Source organism: Calonectris borealis, chromosome 1 (assembly GCF_964195595.1).
Source record: "Calonectris borealis chromosome 1, bCalBor7.hap1.2, whole genome shotgun sequence".
Classification (NCBI taxonomy): Eukaryota; Metazoa; Chordata; class Aves; order Procellariiformes; family Procellariidae; genus Calonectris; species Calonectris borealis.
Genome location: NC_134312.1, coordinates 34,931,910 through 34,949,076, shown reverse-complemented (window position 1 = coordinate 34,949,076; position 17,167 = coordinate 34,931,910). Strand labels below are relative to the sequence as shown.

At 43.6% G+C, this 17,167-nt stretch overlaps 1 protein-coding gene across 4 annotated transcripts in view; it reads left to right on the top strand.

Moving 5' to 3' along the window:
• The window catches only part of SLC38A1 (solute carrier family 38 member 1), a 42,432-nt gene that overhangs the window by 9,785 nt on the left and 15,480 nt on the right, over window positions 1–17,167 (top strand). For all 4 annotated transcript variants that reach the window (XR_012673399.1, XM_075148366.1, XM_075148353.1 and 1 more), the window contains 6 exons: window positions 6,968–7,043; window positions 7,616–7,731; window positions 12,804–12,877; window positions 14,526–14,618; window positions 14,932–15,013; window positions 16,205–16,287. Coding sequence is in view for 3 of the 4 variants with exons in the window: in XM_075148366.1 (XP_075004467.1) it covers window positions 6,968–7,043; window positions 7,616–7,731; window positions 12,804–12,877; window positions 14,526–14,618; window positions 14,932–15,013; window positions 16,205–16,287 (524 nt within the window). In the remaining variant the exon portion in view is untranslated. The remainder of the gene's footprint in view (window positions 1–6,967; window positions 7,044–7,615; window positions 7,732–12,803; window positions 12,878–14,525; window positions 14,619–14,931; window positions 15,014–16,204; window positions 16,288–17,167) is intronic.

Here is a 17,167-nt window from a genome sequence, read left to right as displayed (position 1 = left end):
CCTGAGAGCGGTTCTTCAGGCCTTCTTACCAGCCTCCAACAGGTGCTGAGCCATCCTGTTTGCAGCAAAGACCTGCTGACGGACCCTTTTTGGGGTTTGTGAGCTGTAAAACAAGGAGCTGGTTTTCGATCAAAATTCCTTTCGATCAAACGGAGGTGGAGCACGCCAGCCGGCCGGTGCCTGTGCGGGGATCCAGCCCTGCCCGGCACTGGTGCTGCTGGGAAGCCTCTGCTGGCACATTGTCCTGCTCCTTTACTGCTGGGCTGCCACCGCCTGTGTTTATGGTCTTTAAAATCCTCTTCTCTTGCCCTTTCTTCCTTTGGCAGCAGCTTCTCTGGCTACCCAGAGAAGCTCACTTTCTAGTGTAAAAACAAAATTAAAAGCTGGTTTTTCCCGAGTGAGGATAGAGTCGTGTGGCTCTCGTGGCCGTGTGGGTGGACAGGGAGCTTGGCGGCGGGTGGAGGAATAAGCACCCAGCGTTGGCCATACCATGCACGTAGCAAAACCAGCCAGCCATACCCCCGGACCGAGCAGGGGGCCCTGGCTGGCGGCGTGGTCGAGCCCCCCCGGCAGGAGGGTGCCAGCCTGGCCCCCACCGCCTGCCCCGGGGAAGTCCTGGGGCGGTCACCAGCTGCACCATGTATCGGTGCGACCACAGCGCAGCTGCACTGATGAAGATTAGAGCAGGCCAGGAATTTTCTGATGCAACTGCTTTGATGGAAAGTGCCAAAACGAAACACAAACCACTTCTGTTAAAAAAAAAAAAAAAAAAAAAAAAAAAAAGGCAAGAGCAAGAAAAAAAACCCCTCCAACTTTGCCAAAACAAAACAGTTCGAGTATGAACCTGCTTGCTTTCCTGCTGGCTCACTTCGTAAGGCTCAGGGGCTGACAGTGGTAAATTCGCTCCCTGGAGCCTGCTGAGGATTTATATCCTTGAGAGGAGAAGGAGTGGCTGTACTGGGCTGGCTGCGCCTCCCCAGCGCTTTGGCTGGTGCCACCAGTAACTGTTATGGGGAAAAACGTTAGCGCTTCATCTTCTGTGAATGTTTATGGAGGGTGGGGAAGGAGCGTGCCATATGTGCCTGATCCTCAGCGGTCACGATGTGCTTTGTGGAGTTAGGGCGTAGTAAGCATGGCAAGGTCTGGTTTGGAGCCAAATTGCCTGCAAAGGGAAGAAGAAAAGTGGGGTGAGGAAAGAGCGTCAGAAACTCAGAGACAGAATTTCTGATTACTGTTCTGGCTCTTAGGGCAGATGAACATATTCCACAATTTTCCATTCCCTTCTGGATAACTTTTTTCCTCTGCAGAGCATCATTTGCTTGTAGGATGTAGCCCATTACGGTTGTCTTACCCCTCTGCTGGGGTGCTCGCGGGTTAGCTACTTGCTCATGCATCCCACACACGAGTATTCCTGCTGTGTTCATGTTCCCCTCCATGAGTAAAACAGTTTCAAGGCAGCTCGCGCTGACCGCAGCTTCCAGCGCAGCGGCACGTTGGCACTGGCGCAGCCCCGCCATCGTCCCCTGAGGCCCTGGCTGAGCCGACACGGGTGACGAGCCAGCGGGCAGACCCTACTCTGTACCCCGCGCCAAACGCATCCTGAAAGGGTGTGGTTATTCCCTTTCTATGACTATTTTGGCAAATGCCCTGTCTCCGTGGAATAAGAGGTTAACTGGCGTATGGAAGAAATAATTTTGTGCTGCCTGGCACATGGTGCGAGGCCTTGTGAAACTCCAAAGTCCATCAAAATCAGTGGGACGTTTTCTGTTGATTTCACTTGAGCTTTAGATTAGATCTGTAATTTTTCGTTGTTGTTTCAACCTGGTGGTTTTGCACTTTGTATTTCATTTCAAACTTTTTTTTCCTCCCAATACATAATTTTTCAAGCTCAATGTAGAGCAGAGTTTTTAAGGGTCTTTTGGAGAAGGTACACCAGGGAGAAGCAGATTCCAGGTCTCGTTGTAAACTCCAAATATTTCTTGATCTTGGAAAAGAATTCTCTATTTTCCTTTGGATTTCCAGTCTTTTCTGGGCTGTATGTAGGGAGTTGTATGTAGGGAGGGGATGTTGTTTGGAAGGGACTGTATTGGGAGGGGTTTTTCTTTATATGCAGATGTTGAATTTCTTCTGGGAATGTCGGTAAAGAGACTTGCATCAAATCCAGATGTGGATTTGGTGTCTTTTAACCATGTATTCTGGCTATAAAACTTTGCCATCTTTGCACATAACTGTAACTACAACGATGCTCTCAGGAAGCTGCTGGCTGAATGTCTGTCTTGGTTTACAGCTGCTGGTAAGTTATCAGCACCCCTTGTTCGGTTAACAAGGTTGTTAGTAGGTATACCCAGATCTGGTCCAAGTTTCGTAGTGTAAGGCAGACCAAGGTTTCTTCTGCATTTCTTGTTCCTGCCTGCCCTGGAAATCTTTGCCGTTGCTCAAGCTAGAGCTCGGTTTAAGCAGCTGCCTGAGGATAAAACTCTGTCATCTTGGCAAAACTAGCTTTCCCTAAAAAATGTTTAAGGCATTGTCAAATATCACTTTAATTTAATTATGTTTAAACATATCTGAGATGGCTAAATGGTTTTTGGCTAACTCTGCTTAGCCAAAACGGTTAGCTCGGGGATATCACCTTAATCAAACATTTCTCATTTAAGTCCTTTAATAAATTAAATTTGGAAACCATAGTTAAACATGGTCCTTTTAAAACCACTTTATCAATAAGACTAAGTTTCTACTTTGCACTAAATCAAACCAGGAAAGGAATTAGATGAAGAAATTCTTTCCAAGCCAACCGTGAGGTTTCATGCATCGCAAGGATCAGCTGATTATTTTTTGGCCAGGATATTTTATTAACGTATCTGAAAAGTTTTGTATAAGCTGCTCATACTCAGCTGTGGTATAGGAAGCACAAGAAGAAAGCAGAAACATATAAGAACAGGTTATGTCTTTTAATGATGAGTAAAGCATTTGAAATGAAGACAACAAAGAGCGCAAATGGATTTCATGCTTGTCAGGGAGTCACAAAGCTTTGATGGCACAGACGGTCCTACTGCGCATTTCCACAGCACCTGTCACAGTGGCCTCTGGTCCTTGGGAGGGCTGGGAGAGGCTGGAGTAAACAGTCGTTTCACTTCATTCGTGTCATATTTATGAAGGTCAAATATACAACATTCTGTGACAATGAATAGCTCGTTTTCTAAGCACATCTATTAAGCAGAGCAGATGCATGTCACAGTTTAACTAGAAATTCCAGTATTCCAAGATATGTTCCCTTTCATGTGCTGTAGGGGAAAAAAACCACCCTGAAATGAAAAAATGTTTATAAAAAGCAAAATCTTGGGAAAATTTGTTTCTATTTAATCCATTGGATTACCTTCCCCCTATTTTTTTTTTTTTTTTTTAATTTAAGTTCAGTAACACATTCCATTTATGGAAAACTTAGGCTGTCATACGGTACGTCTGTACCACCTGCCGAGCGTGGTCCCGAGGCAACCTTCTTGTCTGGACTTGCAGGTTAAGTTGCCTGCAATAGCAGATGCAGCACAGCCTCCGGATCAGGCGCACCCCACATCCCCCACCACTGCATCGCTGCAGAGCTTTCTGGGCAAGCCGTCCTTGGGGGACGGGAGGGGGTGGAGGCAGGGGCTGGGAAGCCCACCCATAAAAAAGCTGGGCACAACACTATATGTACTTCGTACAAGGTGTGATTTGGGAGCCTGGTGGCCACATTCCCATGTCCGACTTTGCCATCCTGTACACATCACGCAGCATAAACGGAGAAAAATGTGCAGTGTGACGTGGTAAACGTGGGGTGGATGAGGAGCCCAGCTTATAATAGGAGATGAGAGGCTGGACAACAAGCCCGGTCCATTTTAATGTAGGGCTAACTCAAAAGAAAGTACTTTGGATCAATTTATCAAATCAGACTAGTTTTCTTAAAGTCCCATCCAGAAGGAAATAATGTGTTTGTTGGCCACAGAAGATACCAGTTCTGCAGAAGCTGTTTACTCTGTCAAAAGTATTCTAACGGAAAGTCCCACGGTCGATTTGTATTCAAGCAATATTACTCAAGTGTTGTCTTTGTCATGTGTTAGTTCTTTCACAATAATTTCATTGAACTTTAATACCAGGTGGCAATAATAATAGTATCTACAAATTCGTTATATTTGTAATTATTAAAGGGGGACTGGCTGCAGGGGGATGAGGAGAAGTGGGGGGAGCAGACCAGTTACTTCTGTCATAACTCTGACAAAATCTAAAACGACACATGATCTCCATAAATGACAGAAGAAGGCAAAGCCCACAGATGTTCCCAGCAGCACTTACAAATCCAAAAGAGACAAAACTCTTCTCTGTGCTCCTGCCTGTACAAATTGCCTGCGGGGTGTTTCGAAAGAGAGCTGGAATGTCTTTTTCAAACTGTTCACACTCTTCTGCCTGTGTTCAAGAGATGGGCTTTAAACAGACGTGGAAAAAAAGCACACGCTCTGAATCAGATTGAGATTTTATTCCATGAGGATGAAATACCTGCACAGTGAGCTTTGGAGAGTTAATTTTGGATCAGTCTACCTTAGAAGTGATTGCTTTTCACTTCTTAAAACAGTGGGGGAGGTTCAGCCACCTATTCCAACTGCGTTAGGGCTGGTAAACCTGGCACGGTGTCTATATTTTGCAGCAAATCAGTTGTTGAAGTTAGTAGTTTAAAAAATATAGGAGAAGCCTATAGTTGGTTTTTATTGACATAAAGGAATTCAAAGCAGACCAATGGGTAGCAGTCAAAGTTGCAACAAAACCAGCAAAAATACAACGTACATTTTGCCAGCTATGCCCGGATTTAAGGGATAAACTCAAAACATGTCTGTAGTACACAAAATGTTAAAGACACCGCCCAGTGTGTCAGCTGTGGAAGCCAAGTCAGCAGCGTTGCAACTACATGATTTTGGCATACGCTTAGAAGCTGTGCTAGCATTTATTGCTAGTAATTAGGCCACAACCGGGGTAGTATGGAAGTTTGATAGAGGTCTGTCTTTATGAATTCACGGTTATATTACCAGCCTAAATACCTTTGGATGTACTCAAATGATGCACAGTCTTGAGTCACAGTTTGAACTATACATCCCCAGCCAGTAGACGTTACCAGCTGTGGGAAAGGACCAGCAGTGCTGCTCTTTGTGTTCAGCGTATTGTTTGTCTGTTTTAATTTAAGAAGAGCCACCTTAATTTACTTACAGCAAAAAGGGTCTCTGACACTTGGTGACAGCCCCTGGTTAGGTATGTAACACATACGATGGCTAATGCATTAGCCAGTGCAGCCTAAGAACCATCTGTGGATTAACAAAGATGCCAGGGACTTAATTATGCATAAAGCTTCAAAAGATGAAAAGCTGAAAGAATGCTTTACACAAACTAAAATGTTTGCTGAAGAGAGGATCTGGGAGAAAATAACAGCTCATCCAAATCAGCAGTGTCGCAAATCCCAAGGATACCGACACAGCCGCAGGAGGCAAATCTTGTTCTGGTGATGGTAGGTTCCTAAATGTGGATATATCAAGGACACAGAACAAGTAAAGAGTGCAGAGAAAGAAAAGCTGTTTATTCCGTGTTTCCCTGCACAGAAGTGTTTAATTTTGCAGTACGGTGAATTCAGTATTGAGTTTTGAAAGACACTTAAGTGAAAATCCGGCAGCCCAGAACGGTGCACCGACAGAGCACCTCGCCCGGTTCAGGGTGGTCCGGGCAGTGCTGGCTGTGTGCAGCACCTCTTCCTCCTCTTAGCTCCAGCCATACCGACCCAACGGTGGCAATTTAGTGTTTTGCAGAGTGCCGCAGTGTCACCCGATGCTGAGGGGACAGACAGGGTCTTTTAGGGATCCTTGGCAGAATGATGACAGCAGTAGATTGTAGTTACGATTAAAGCTTTACTTTCTTAACAGGGTATTATGATTAGTATAGCACAGAATTTATGATTAGACTGGCACAGGATTTCTACAAGCAGAATCAATGTAGTACAATCTATAAGTAGCATAATACAGAATTTATAATACAATTTAACTTATAATTTCTGATCATCTGGACCCTCTGCAGGTCAGGTCAAATCTTAATACATGATTTGCTGTATCAATATAACAATCATAATCTAGACTCGAAAATCATGTAAAAGAAGACGAGTCACTCCCTCAGTCCTTGGAGGAAGCAGAGGATGGTGGAGGTGTCCCTGGCCACAGCGGGTCCCTGGTCTCACTGTCCAGCAGCAGCTCCGGTCCAGGTTCCCCACTTAGGACTTGTAACTGCTTGATTTGATGGGCAGTGCTCTGGGCGCTGTTGGGCTTCCCTGCTCTGTGGTGGGGACATCACCACCACCTGGTGGGCCGGCTGCCTGGGACCTTCAGGGCTGGCAAGGAAGGGAGTAATCGGCCTGGCGCCCAGGAGTCTTGAGGCCGATAGGGAGGGGAAGAAGAAATCTGTTTGGTTCATCTACTTGCTTCACAGGACCTTCAGGGCCTGATAATGAGGGAAAGGGGATGAATACATGACCCGCTCAGTCACAGAACGGCTGCTTGCCTCATAAAATGGCGTTAGTTATGCTAACCACGTTAGCAGGGGTCGGGAGCAGGGGGTACCGGTCACGCACCTCTGCGGGACACCTGGAGAAGTATCTCCTCTTAGTGTCTGTGCAGACAAATTACTCTCCTGTCCACAAAAATTGGTGCTGCTTCTTTACTAGATCTCCTAAAAGACCATTCTGTGTATATACATTTATTCTGATCTTGTGCCAGTGTTACCTTTATCGATGCCCAATGTACGCTGGTATCAGTGAAGCATAATCTGGCTCATTAAATATTACGAGTTTGACCTCTTTTTGTATACAGTTTTCATACATTGCATATTTTGTAATCACATAATGCTCATGGAATTAGTGTATTCGCATTTTCTAAATGCTGGAAGTAAATCCTCTGACTTCTTTCAGCAAGTTTATTTCGGATCGAGAAAGCAGAAGAAGTCTCACAAACAGCCACCTGGAGAAGAAGAAATGCGATGAATATGTAAGTCTCTCATGCTGTTCTTTTCCCTGTTAAAATGAACTGTATGTTGTGCATGTGAAGGGCTTTTAGACATGGTCTTCAAAAGTGCTGGGCACACACAATTATAACTGAAATTCAGGTTCCAGTAAAACTGCCTGTGCTCAGCACTTAAAAAAACCCCAAAACCAAAAAACCCAAGCATTTTGGTGAAGTTGAGGCAAGGGAATCCCCCTGGCCTGTGTTAGGCAGGAAGTGCTGGTGGTTCCTTATGGCCTTACAACATATAAATCATGCGCCTAAGATGTTTCACAGGCGTAGTGAGAGATGGGGTTTAAAATTGAAAGCGTAGTATGAGTTGTGTATTGCCTATACCATTTATGTCAGTTTACAAAATCTATAGGACAGCGATCAGAGTGTAGCTGTGACAGGGTTCAGCGACGCTTTTTCCTCTTTCAAACCAATTTTTATTAAGTCATTTCCGTAGCAGTAGTTACTTATATCTGATGCATCACAAAACGTGGAGTTTGAAGCATAGGTGCATTTCCCTGCTCCGTTCCAAGCTGTTGCTGACACGTCTAACTTTACTTCTCCAGATCCCAGGAACTACTTCGCTGGGGATGTCCGTCTTCAACCTCAGCAATGCGATTATGGGCAGTGGGATTTTGGGTCTCGCTTTTGCTTTGGCCAACACGGGAATTCTCCTTTTTCTGTAAGTATTTGCGTGGTGACTAGCTGATCCCCGTGCAGTTTCACTGTGTTTAAAGAACGTGTGCGCTGCCAGCAAGTGGAGGGATTTGTAGTCCATCTATAATCAAGTACAGCATTCAAGCCTGAAAACGTTAGCTACAAGTTTCAGACATTTTTCTTCAGTCAGATTTTTTTGGGGGAAAAGCCACTACTTGTAATGCTAGAGCAAATTAAGTCCATGTTATTTACTACTGACCTGAGCCGAGCCAGGGATTTTTCCTATGGTCCACAAGCTACACATACATTGGAAATATTCAGTAGTAAGAGTTGTAGTGGGATAGTACCTAGTTCTTACTTGTATCACAGGCTCTCCAGAGCTTTCGTCAAAGCATGGTGCAATAACTTCTTTTTTTTTTTAACTAAGAAAAAGAATATTTATATTCCTTTATATGTTATGTATAATATTTTCATCTCACTCCCACAGTTTCTTCAGTTTCTTATGTGAGAGTCCTTGAGAGCCAACATAAATATAGCGAAGATTTTAGTATAAAAAAAGAGTTGAGGTAGAGTACTTAACTCCATCAACGAAGACGCATTTTGTAAAGGAGAATTTTATAGTTTAAAAATGAAACGGTGCCAGTGAATGAGTGTTATTCTGTGTTATTCTGGATCGCAATATGAGACATTTCATTGTGAAAAGTGATTGTTAAGAAATCAGTTGGGAATTGTGTGCAGATTTCAGTGATAAATGTTCATTGAGGGAAGAAATACAATAATTTACAATCTTTGAGAACTGTTCAGTGCAGTTATTGAGTTTACAGATTACTCTAAAGAGGTGTCATTTCTTGAATGCCAAATCTAAAAATCTAGAAATTTTGTTATTTCTTAGGTTTTTGGGAAATATATAATATAAGCCCTGTATATAACAGAGTGGATGGCCAAAGTGGTACGTGTAGCCATCTGCTCCGGGGTTTTGTGCCAGGGTGGCTACATCCGTGCTGCTAGCTTACAATTTGCTGTGGTTGGGTAAAATCTAGGAATAATCCAAGGAGTTAATCCATTTACATTAAGAATGTACAAAGTCCCATAATTGTATTGTCACTAAGCTAAGTTATAAAGTAGCTGGACTCTAATTTAGGTCTTTCTTATGCAGAGGGACTTAAGTTTGTTTTATTTTTGCTGCTTTTTTTACCCAGTGCTCTAACCTGTATGTGATACTCCACCCACGCTCTGACAAGCTCACCTCTGAGGGCACAGACTGGCGGTTGCAAAAACTGCTGTAACCCGAAAAAAAGTTACCTCTCTTCAGGCTTGTCACCTCTTCTGTGATAATGGTGTCTCAGCCAAGGAGCACCCTCAATTTCTCCTCACTGCTTTAGTTTTCTATAATCTCATTCTCTTCTCATTCTTTCAACAGTTTTTCATGAGAGTTAAGTGAAACGTGAAATGTGTTTGCTCTAAAGGATGTAAAAAGGCAGTTTCCTTTAAGTGAAGTAGATCAGACCAGTGATGTGAACATCAGAGAAACTTCTAACAACGTGTGATGGTGACTGGGCTCGTCTTGGTCCTAGTAGTGAGCGTGTAGATCTGTACCACCACGTTGTACGAAAATCCGCCAAACCTGTTTATACAGTAAATAGCAGCATTATTCTGTACAGAAGTAACTGTGTGTATTTAAAAGTGGGTAATCATTTTTGTTAGCTTTATAATGCCTTTAGATCTGTTGGCCTGGAGATAGACCAGCCCGCTGATATCAAAAGTAGGGAAGCTAGCAGGACCTAACTGACCAGGTTAGCAGAGCTTTCCCCTTTGAAGCCTGGAGATACAGGATCCTAATGTGGTGTCTGTAGTTATGCCTGAAAGTCGAACTGCTTTAAATGTTCTTTTATCATGCAGTAATCTCAGAGTTAAACCTAGTCCATTAATGTTAGATTTTTTTCTTACACACTCATTCAGTGCATTTTTCCCATAAATGTACAGTTCTGCTGTTGCTGTCACAGGTAGATCTTAGAATCATTTCTGCTTTACAAGTGATTAGAGTCCTAGCAATACTTTCATTCCTTTTTGCACATGAGAAAGCATTAAATTCAGTGCTCTTGAGTAGCACAGTTCTGGAAAGTTTCTAGGTTGCTTTATCCAGTATTGGCGTGCACCATCTCTGAAAAGTAGAAAGCAGAGGCAGAAAAATTAAAGGAGCATTTTCAGCGCTAACAAAGCAGACCCAGCCTGATTTCCTCTCTCACAACTTTTATGCTCCTGCAGTGTCAAGTGTGCACTGCCATGCACACCTGGATCAGTTCAGATCCTATATTCTTGGCATAAGACATGCAAAATAAACGTGGCAATGAGTATATACTCTAATATCCTATTTGCATAACTTAGTGCCGTAGCAAAGTGCCATGCTTTTTAGGCAAAACAACTGAGGAAGGAACTCAGAGGAACTTAAGCCCAGTATTGTTGATAACTACACCGTAGACCAAAGAAGAACATCCTTTCCTGTGTGCAAAAGGGGAGAAAACCTTGCTGCAGAAAGATGGCATAAAAGGCTTGGGAAGTAAGAGCTGGGCCAGGCCACCTAGGGATGGCAGGAGCACTCATCGCTAGCTCACCCTGCTTGTGGTTTCGTCCTGGAGACCCAGCACCAGAGTGATGGATTGCATTGCAGAGACGGCCAAGTGCAAGGTGCCTTCAGCTGCATTTAGCCCGGCACTGCACGTGATCTGAAAAACCCTGCTGATTCACAGGGCTTGTTAGGTGAGGTATAGTACGAGATTACCACTGAAGTTTCACACTGCTTTCTCCAGCCACTTCTGCTGGGATAAACTGGAAGCAGTCACGAAGCCACAGAGACTAACTGACTCCTCCAGAGGTTTAGGGCAAGCTGGCAGACCAGCCCTCTGGGAGGCTGTACGGAGGCAAACTCCATGCTCTGCCGTGCTCTTCTGCACCCGATACCTTATGAGGGTTCAGAGCTGTTGTGTGCAATAAGGCAGGTGACTGCACGAGCCTCGCAGGTCTTCTGGCCCCAAAGCCTGGGTCTCCACAGAGGGCTGGGGACAGCACACGTTTCAGCTGACCTGGTAATGTGGCAGCTGGGAGCACACAGCAGTGGCATCGCAGGAACAGTTTGTTCTTCCCAGCACTGTATCAGTCCCCTGCCCTAAACTGTTTATTTGGGATCTGTCGGGGGGAGGTGACTATTGCACGTGCCGGTTGCTTGCATAGCTACCAGCACTTCTTTAAAAGCAGGCAAAATAAAAAGTAGGGGAGTGCTTTTGGGACTGCCACACAAGCTCCCCTGCTTCTGTTTTGAATTTGTGCAGCGCGAGTAGCATGGACATTTTCATTCCTTTCCAAGGGGTGGTTCTGGCGCGAATATCCCTGTCCATACCACAGTCCTAACACAAACAAGTTTTTCATACAGCGCTAATGAAAATACCAAGTGTCTCTGTAAGAGCCCTATGGGGAGCTAAGGACAACAGATCAGATAAATACCTGGCTGCTTGGGAGTGTTATTTTTACCGCTGCAAAGGCTCCATGAGCTCAGTGCCTGAAAAAACAGGAGCTTTTAATATTAAAATAGACTTGATGGGGAGCCGGAGCCGTTTGGGCCTGGGAGCGTGCCCAGAGCCAGCGCAGGGGCCATGAGCACCATGCCTGGATGGGCCTGGGAGCGCGCCCAGAGCCAGCGCAGGGGCCGCGAGCACCATGCCTGGATGGGCCTGGGAGCGCGCCCAGAGCCAGCGCAGGGGCCATGAGCACCATGCCTCCAGGCAGGCAGCGGCGTAGCGGCTCTGCGGGGAGCAAGGGCAGGAGCAGGGCTTAGCAAATCCTTAAGAAATGGAGCAGAGTGACCTCAGCCAGAACAATCTCCCTTCCCGCCTCCACCTCCTCGAGGAGAAATACCTTTTGGGCTGTACAAAGAGCGTGTTGTTATTGTCAGCCATCATACTTTGTTGGCAAAAGAGCCGTACCTCCTGTCACCTCTTTATGTTTCTCCCTGTTCCTCTGGTCCCAAGAAACTTGTGGGTCATTATTTGGCACTAAAGTATTTCTAGTCTAAAAGAATAAAAAAGTGGGGGGAAGAGGCTTCTCATCCTGTTCTTTCTATGTATTCCTGTGAAAAAGATGTGTTGCTGCCTATCTATGGCAGCAGCTTGTTTTCTGTTAAATTTTAGGCTTGTTTTTCTCGGTGTCCTGAGGATAGTTGTCATAATAAAGAGAGGACTTGCCAACAGATTGTCTGAATGCTCTTCACACACATCATGAAAACATCATCAGGTCTTTGTGTGTCAGAGTGTTGGAGGGGAAGGCACACATGGTGCTTGGCTTAAAGAAATAGAGCAATGAGCAAATGTGTTTTTATGCACTTAGCCCCCGGCACTGACTAATTATCATTTGTGCCAGCAAGTTCCCTACACAAACAGTTTGGTCATTACTTCCTGCAGTTCTTCTACATGAAGTCAAATTATGGATCACAGCAGACCAGGAGTGACATCAGTGAGGGAACACCAGTCCCCAAAGTATAAGCCTTTGGTTCCTGCCTTTATTCCCAAAGGAAGCCAGTGGAGCCTTAACTTCCCTCCTCTTCCTCCTCCTTGGGCACTGGGAGGCACATAAAAAGCCATTTGGGCACCCCTTTGGTAGCAGATGAAACATGTCCTGGGAAAAGATGCTTCCATAGATAGAGGACTTTCCTTTGAAATTTTTACTCTGCTTCCAGAAAAAAAGCTTTGGAGTGGGTGGTGAGGGACATACCTGGCTCATGCCTGCTCTGATTAAATCTTAATTCCTACCTGAAAAGACATCTTTATTCTTGCTTCTTTCAATTTGGGTGGGTGTAACTCACGAACAGGCTGCCCTCTGCAGCTCTGCTAAGTTTTACTTCGTTGAATCCCTCTGCATGCAGGGCCTCCACGGTGGTGTGGTGGAACTGCAAAAAGCATGCGAATCACATGTGTTTTTAGGGCTTTTTGCATTGTCAGAAGACTATAAAAATTATCTCAGAGTCAATGGGAATATTACCTGATGTGAAATATGGCAATGTTAGACCTCAGCTCTTACAATAAGTTTTATTTTTCCATTCTGTTGTAGGCTGCTTTTGGTTTCAGTGACGCTGCTGTCTATTTATTCAATATATCTCCTGTTGGTGTGTTCAAAGGAAACAGGTAATTTAAGATGTTATTATACCATTTCAGTAGAATTGTGAAGAACAAGAGGTGAAAAGTGCTCAAATAAGGCCAGGTGCTTTGTGTAAGACGGAGTTTCTATCACTTTGCTGACACAATAGAAAGGCCTAACACATTTTGGGTCAGAAGCCCAGAATTAACAAGAATTTGTGTCATGGCAATGGAGAACAGCATCTGACCATCACTATACAGAGAAAAACTTAACACAAAAAGTGAATTCTGCTACTGTGAAATATTGTCTTCAGTGAGCTAGAAAGAAGAGCTCATATAGTTTCTTTGCATTACAAAACCAATTGCAAATGAAATACAATGAATCTTTGCCTATGGTGAAGTTTACCTGGAAATGCAGTTTGTCCTTAATGGTTAGTGTGAAATTCCTGATAGCCTTTGTGGTGTAGTAGGAGGTTTCCTAGAAGAACATAAAAGGGAACAGTTCCTCCACAGACAGAAGGGTATCTGTAAGCCAAATATATTCTAAATACAGAAATTAGAAGTTACCTACGGCGTTAAATGGCACTGTGCTCTGAAGTCCAAGAGTCTCTTTCCTTGGGTAACAATCTCTGAAGCCAGATTTTTAAAATTGTCTGTGCACAAGAACAGTGTAATATTTTAATATGTAATTTGGACACACATGAGTTACTGTTATAGCATGTATAATGGCAGCAACTGCCTATTTAAATTAGGTATGTATGCCTAATTGTGGACACATTTGTGCCCTGTTAGTTCCTAAAATCCAAGCCCTGGTTTCTATGCTGCTGGTACAATCGAGCTCAAACTTACTGTTTATACAAGCTTCAAAGCAAAAATGTCAGCTATAAGGAAATATAGAGAAAACCAAACAATGGGATGCATTTTAAAAATCATCTGTACAGTGTAACATCTGCAATATTTCTCTTTCTCTTCTCATGTATCTCATCATCTTCACGATGTCCAGTCTTTTTCTCAGACTAAATCACAGCCAAGGAAAAAAACATGTAACAGAAACACAAACCAATTAATAGAGGAGTTTCTCAAGCTTGACAGATATTTAAAAAGAAGTTTTAGTTATAATTTACACCTTTCCCTGCTTTTAACAAAAGCATACCACATTGAGAATTCACAAGTTAAGGCTTCACCATTAGAAATTGTAAATCATCCTGTAAACCAGTGGCTGCCCTCATTTGGATCGCTCAGTCAAAGCAAGCAAAATTGCAGAATCCAGTACTGTGTCTGCTGTGGCCAGGCTGCCAGTGCTGACTTGTGGATCCTGCTGCACCGAGTTTCCTCTGGAGAAGAGGCTTTCTACGTCACTCTCATTGCGGGCACAAACCTAATACGCCAGGATGGGGATACCAGAACTTAACATGTCACTAGGGGTATAGACAGGCTCATTAAAGGGGTGTAATAGCCTCATTAAGAGCTTCAATTTCAAAAGTGACTGGTAGCCAATGATAACATTTACAGACGTCAAGAAAACATTCCTACACAAGTTTCAGCCCTAGTAATTACTAGAGAGCTCTCTATTTACTTGCAAAGGGCAGATACGGCTGCAGAGATGGGTGGTTAGCTGAAAAGGAATCATAACTGTTTTGACTCAACAGCTTTCACTGGTGTATTTTTACCTTTCTCCTCGTTTTTTTTCATGCAGGCTGCATGGTGTATGAAAAGCTGGGTGAGCAGGTCTTCGGTACCCCAGGGAAAATGATTGTCTTTGGATCTACATCTCTCCAGAACGTTGGAGGTAAAGGAGACGAGGGGTATCGAAAAACAAAACCCAGGAACATCTTAATAACGTTACGGTTACCAACCAGTCAGGTTCCTCCTTCTCTCAGTGACGTCTTGGGATCTTCATGCTCCTCAATATAGCTGTGGCTAACACTTCGCATGCGGCCCTTTAAAAATGCTGTATTACTGAATGATCAGTAGTTCACAGCCAATTATAGTTTGGGGTCTTCTATCATCAGAGGCTGATGTGGGAAAAGGTTCAGGATGCTCCTCTGTACTTATTCCACAAAATATCTTAGCCGTTTTCTAAACTGACTTTCTTCTTCCAGCAATGTTGAGCTATCTCTTCATAGTCAAAAATGAGCTGCCTTCTGCCATAAAGTTTCTAATGGGAAAAGAAGAATCTTTTTCGTAAGTTGAATTCATTTTGGTGATTAGATTACAGAATTTAACATTGTTTAGATAAGTTTAAGCATATGTTTATAAAAGCTCTGAAGCTTTTTAGGTTTGTCAAAGTAGATTTTCACAGGAATATCTCAGGGGGTTAATAAAAACCAAGACAACTTTGGAAAGGAGGAGAAGAAGATGGATAGGAAATGAAAGGTTAAGTCATCAGCAGTTACTCTCTTCACACACCAGATTTTCATGCAGAATTGTGATTTATACAAACCTCTTATCATAGGCTCCAATCTTTACAGTGTTAGGCAACCCTTGAAGATATTGGGAACAATGCAAGTTTAAGATAGTATGTGTTTCCCGGCGTTCTTAGCATCTTACAGGATTTTGTCCCTGAAGCACTGTCTGTAGCATGAAATTCTTCCACACTAGCATATGAAAACAGCAGAATATTGTACTTAGATTTCTGCCATTTATCACTCCTTGACATTTACCAACCTCTTTAATAGAGGGGTGGTATTTCTTTATAGTGGTAAATATCCTTAGCACTGGGTTATATGGTGTGCTGTAGTGCACAAGAAGGTGGTAGAGATCCCATTCCTCAGGCTTTCATACTAAATTGGACTGAACAGTGGAAACAGGTCATACAGAGCATCACTAAGGCTCTCCCTTCTCCCCTTTCTTGCTTTTCAGCAGGATTAAAAGCACTTTGCTAGAAGGAGATAGAGCCTTGGGCTGGCTAGTGCGTGCCAGCCCATAGGAGCCTGGTTTGCCGCTCCAGGCACGTGCGTGGGTGGTTTAGCAAACGAATCGTGGTGCCCCCCCTGCCCCACTGTGCTGTACGTGTGGCCCTTTGCGTGGTCTTTCCTCGTCCTGGCAGAGTGGCTTATATCAGGTTATGGAGGGTGTTTTTCTGCCTCTCAGTCCCACTCACCGATCTCAGCGGTAGGGTGATATTTTGTCTAGTGACTATGAAAATCTGCCATATCTGAGTCAGAGCAGTGCCATGTTTTAAGGGCTGGATACTTAATGAGTCTACAGAGTTCAGATGAGGCCCCTGTCTCTCCTTTTGTAGGAGCTTGTAGGGTAAAAGAGACCAAAGATAGTTCTGTAACTGCAGCAATCAAAGAGGATGACTGAGTGTGAGGAAAACCAGAGAGGGTTTCAGGTGTGCTCATGGTGGGTGTTTTTTAATGTTTTATACAGGGCATGGTACGTGGATGGGCGGATTCTTGTTGTCACAGTGACGTTTGGTATAATCCTCCCTTTATGTCTCCTTAAGAACTTAGGTAAGATGCAAATGCCATTGTGGGAATAATACAATAAAGCAGACCAGACATCATGCCACTGACGGCCATGCTGGCAACTCAACTATAATAAATAAAAATGTGCTCCTGTTGTAATCTAAGCAGCCTCCCTGGTCCAGGAATAAGCTGTGTTTTGAGCATCTTGGAACAAGTAGGCCTAAATTGTCACAGCAGTTGAACTCAGTATAAACAAGCTTCATCCATACAATTGTGGAAATTGATTTAAAAAATTATAGTTAAGAGGGTCTTCATTTCATAAGGCAATTCTATTTTATGTGTAGCCTGTAAAAATAAGTTCACAAATTGTGAGATTACAAAAAATAACTTCTTTTTCTATCAGCATTGAAATTTTTAGTGGTGAGGTTAATTAGAGGTATTGGACTTCGAAGTAAGATGTGTATAGAGAATTGCGTTTTCAAATGCGTTTGAGTCCACAGAGATGCCAGTAGGTACACAATGTATTTTTTAAAACCATGTAACAAGTTTCGGTACTGAAGTCCTGTTGGGATCTTCCTTTTGAGAGAAGAACCCATACTCAGCTGACGTGGCTCGTATCAGGGAATCTAGGTCACGTTTGATTGCAATTGCACATTTTCAGGTTTGTTTCAATTATCGCAGCCCCTTTCAAAAGTAAAATCTGTTAAACTGCCGTAAAGGTGACCCTTGGGAAGTCAAACCGGTCAGAGCAAAGCTCAGGTCTGTCTGAAAGCCGGGAGGCTTGCGATGTGGGAGACTCCCACACCAACAGGACATGCTTTTGTCCTGCCCAGAAGCTCACGATACATCTTTAACATACATATTTAACATCTAATATTAACATATTAAAAAAAAACGTTTAAACTTTCCATGAAGCATAAAAAAG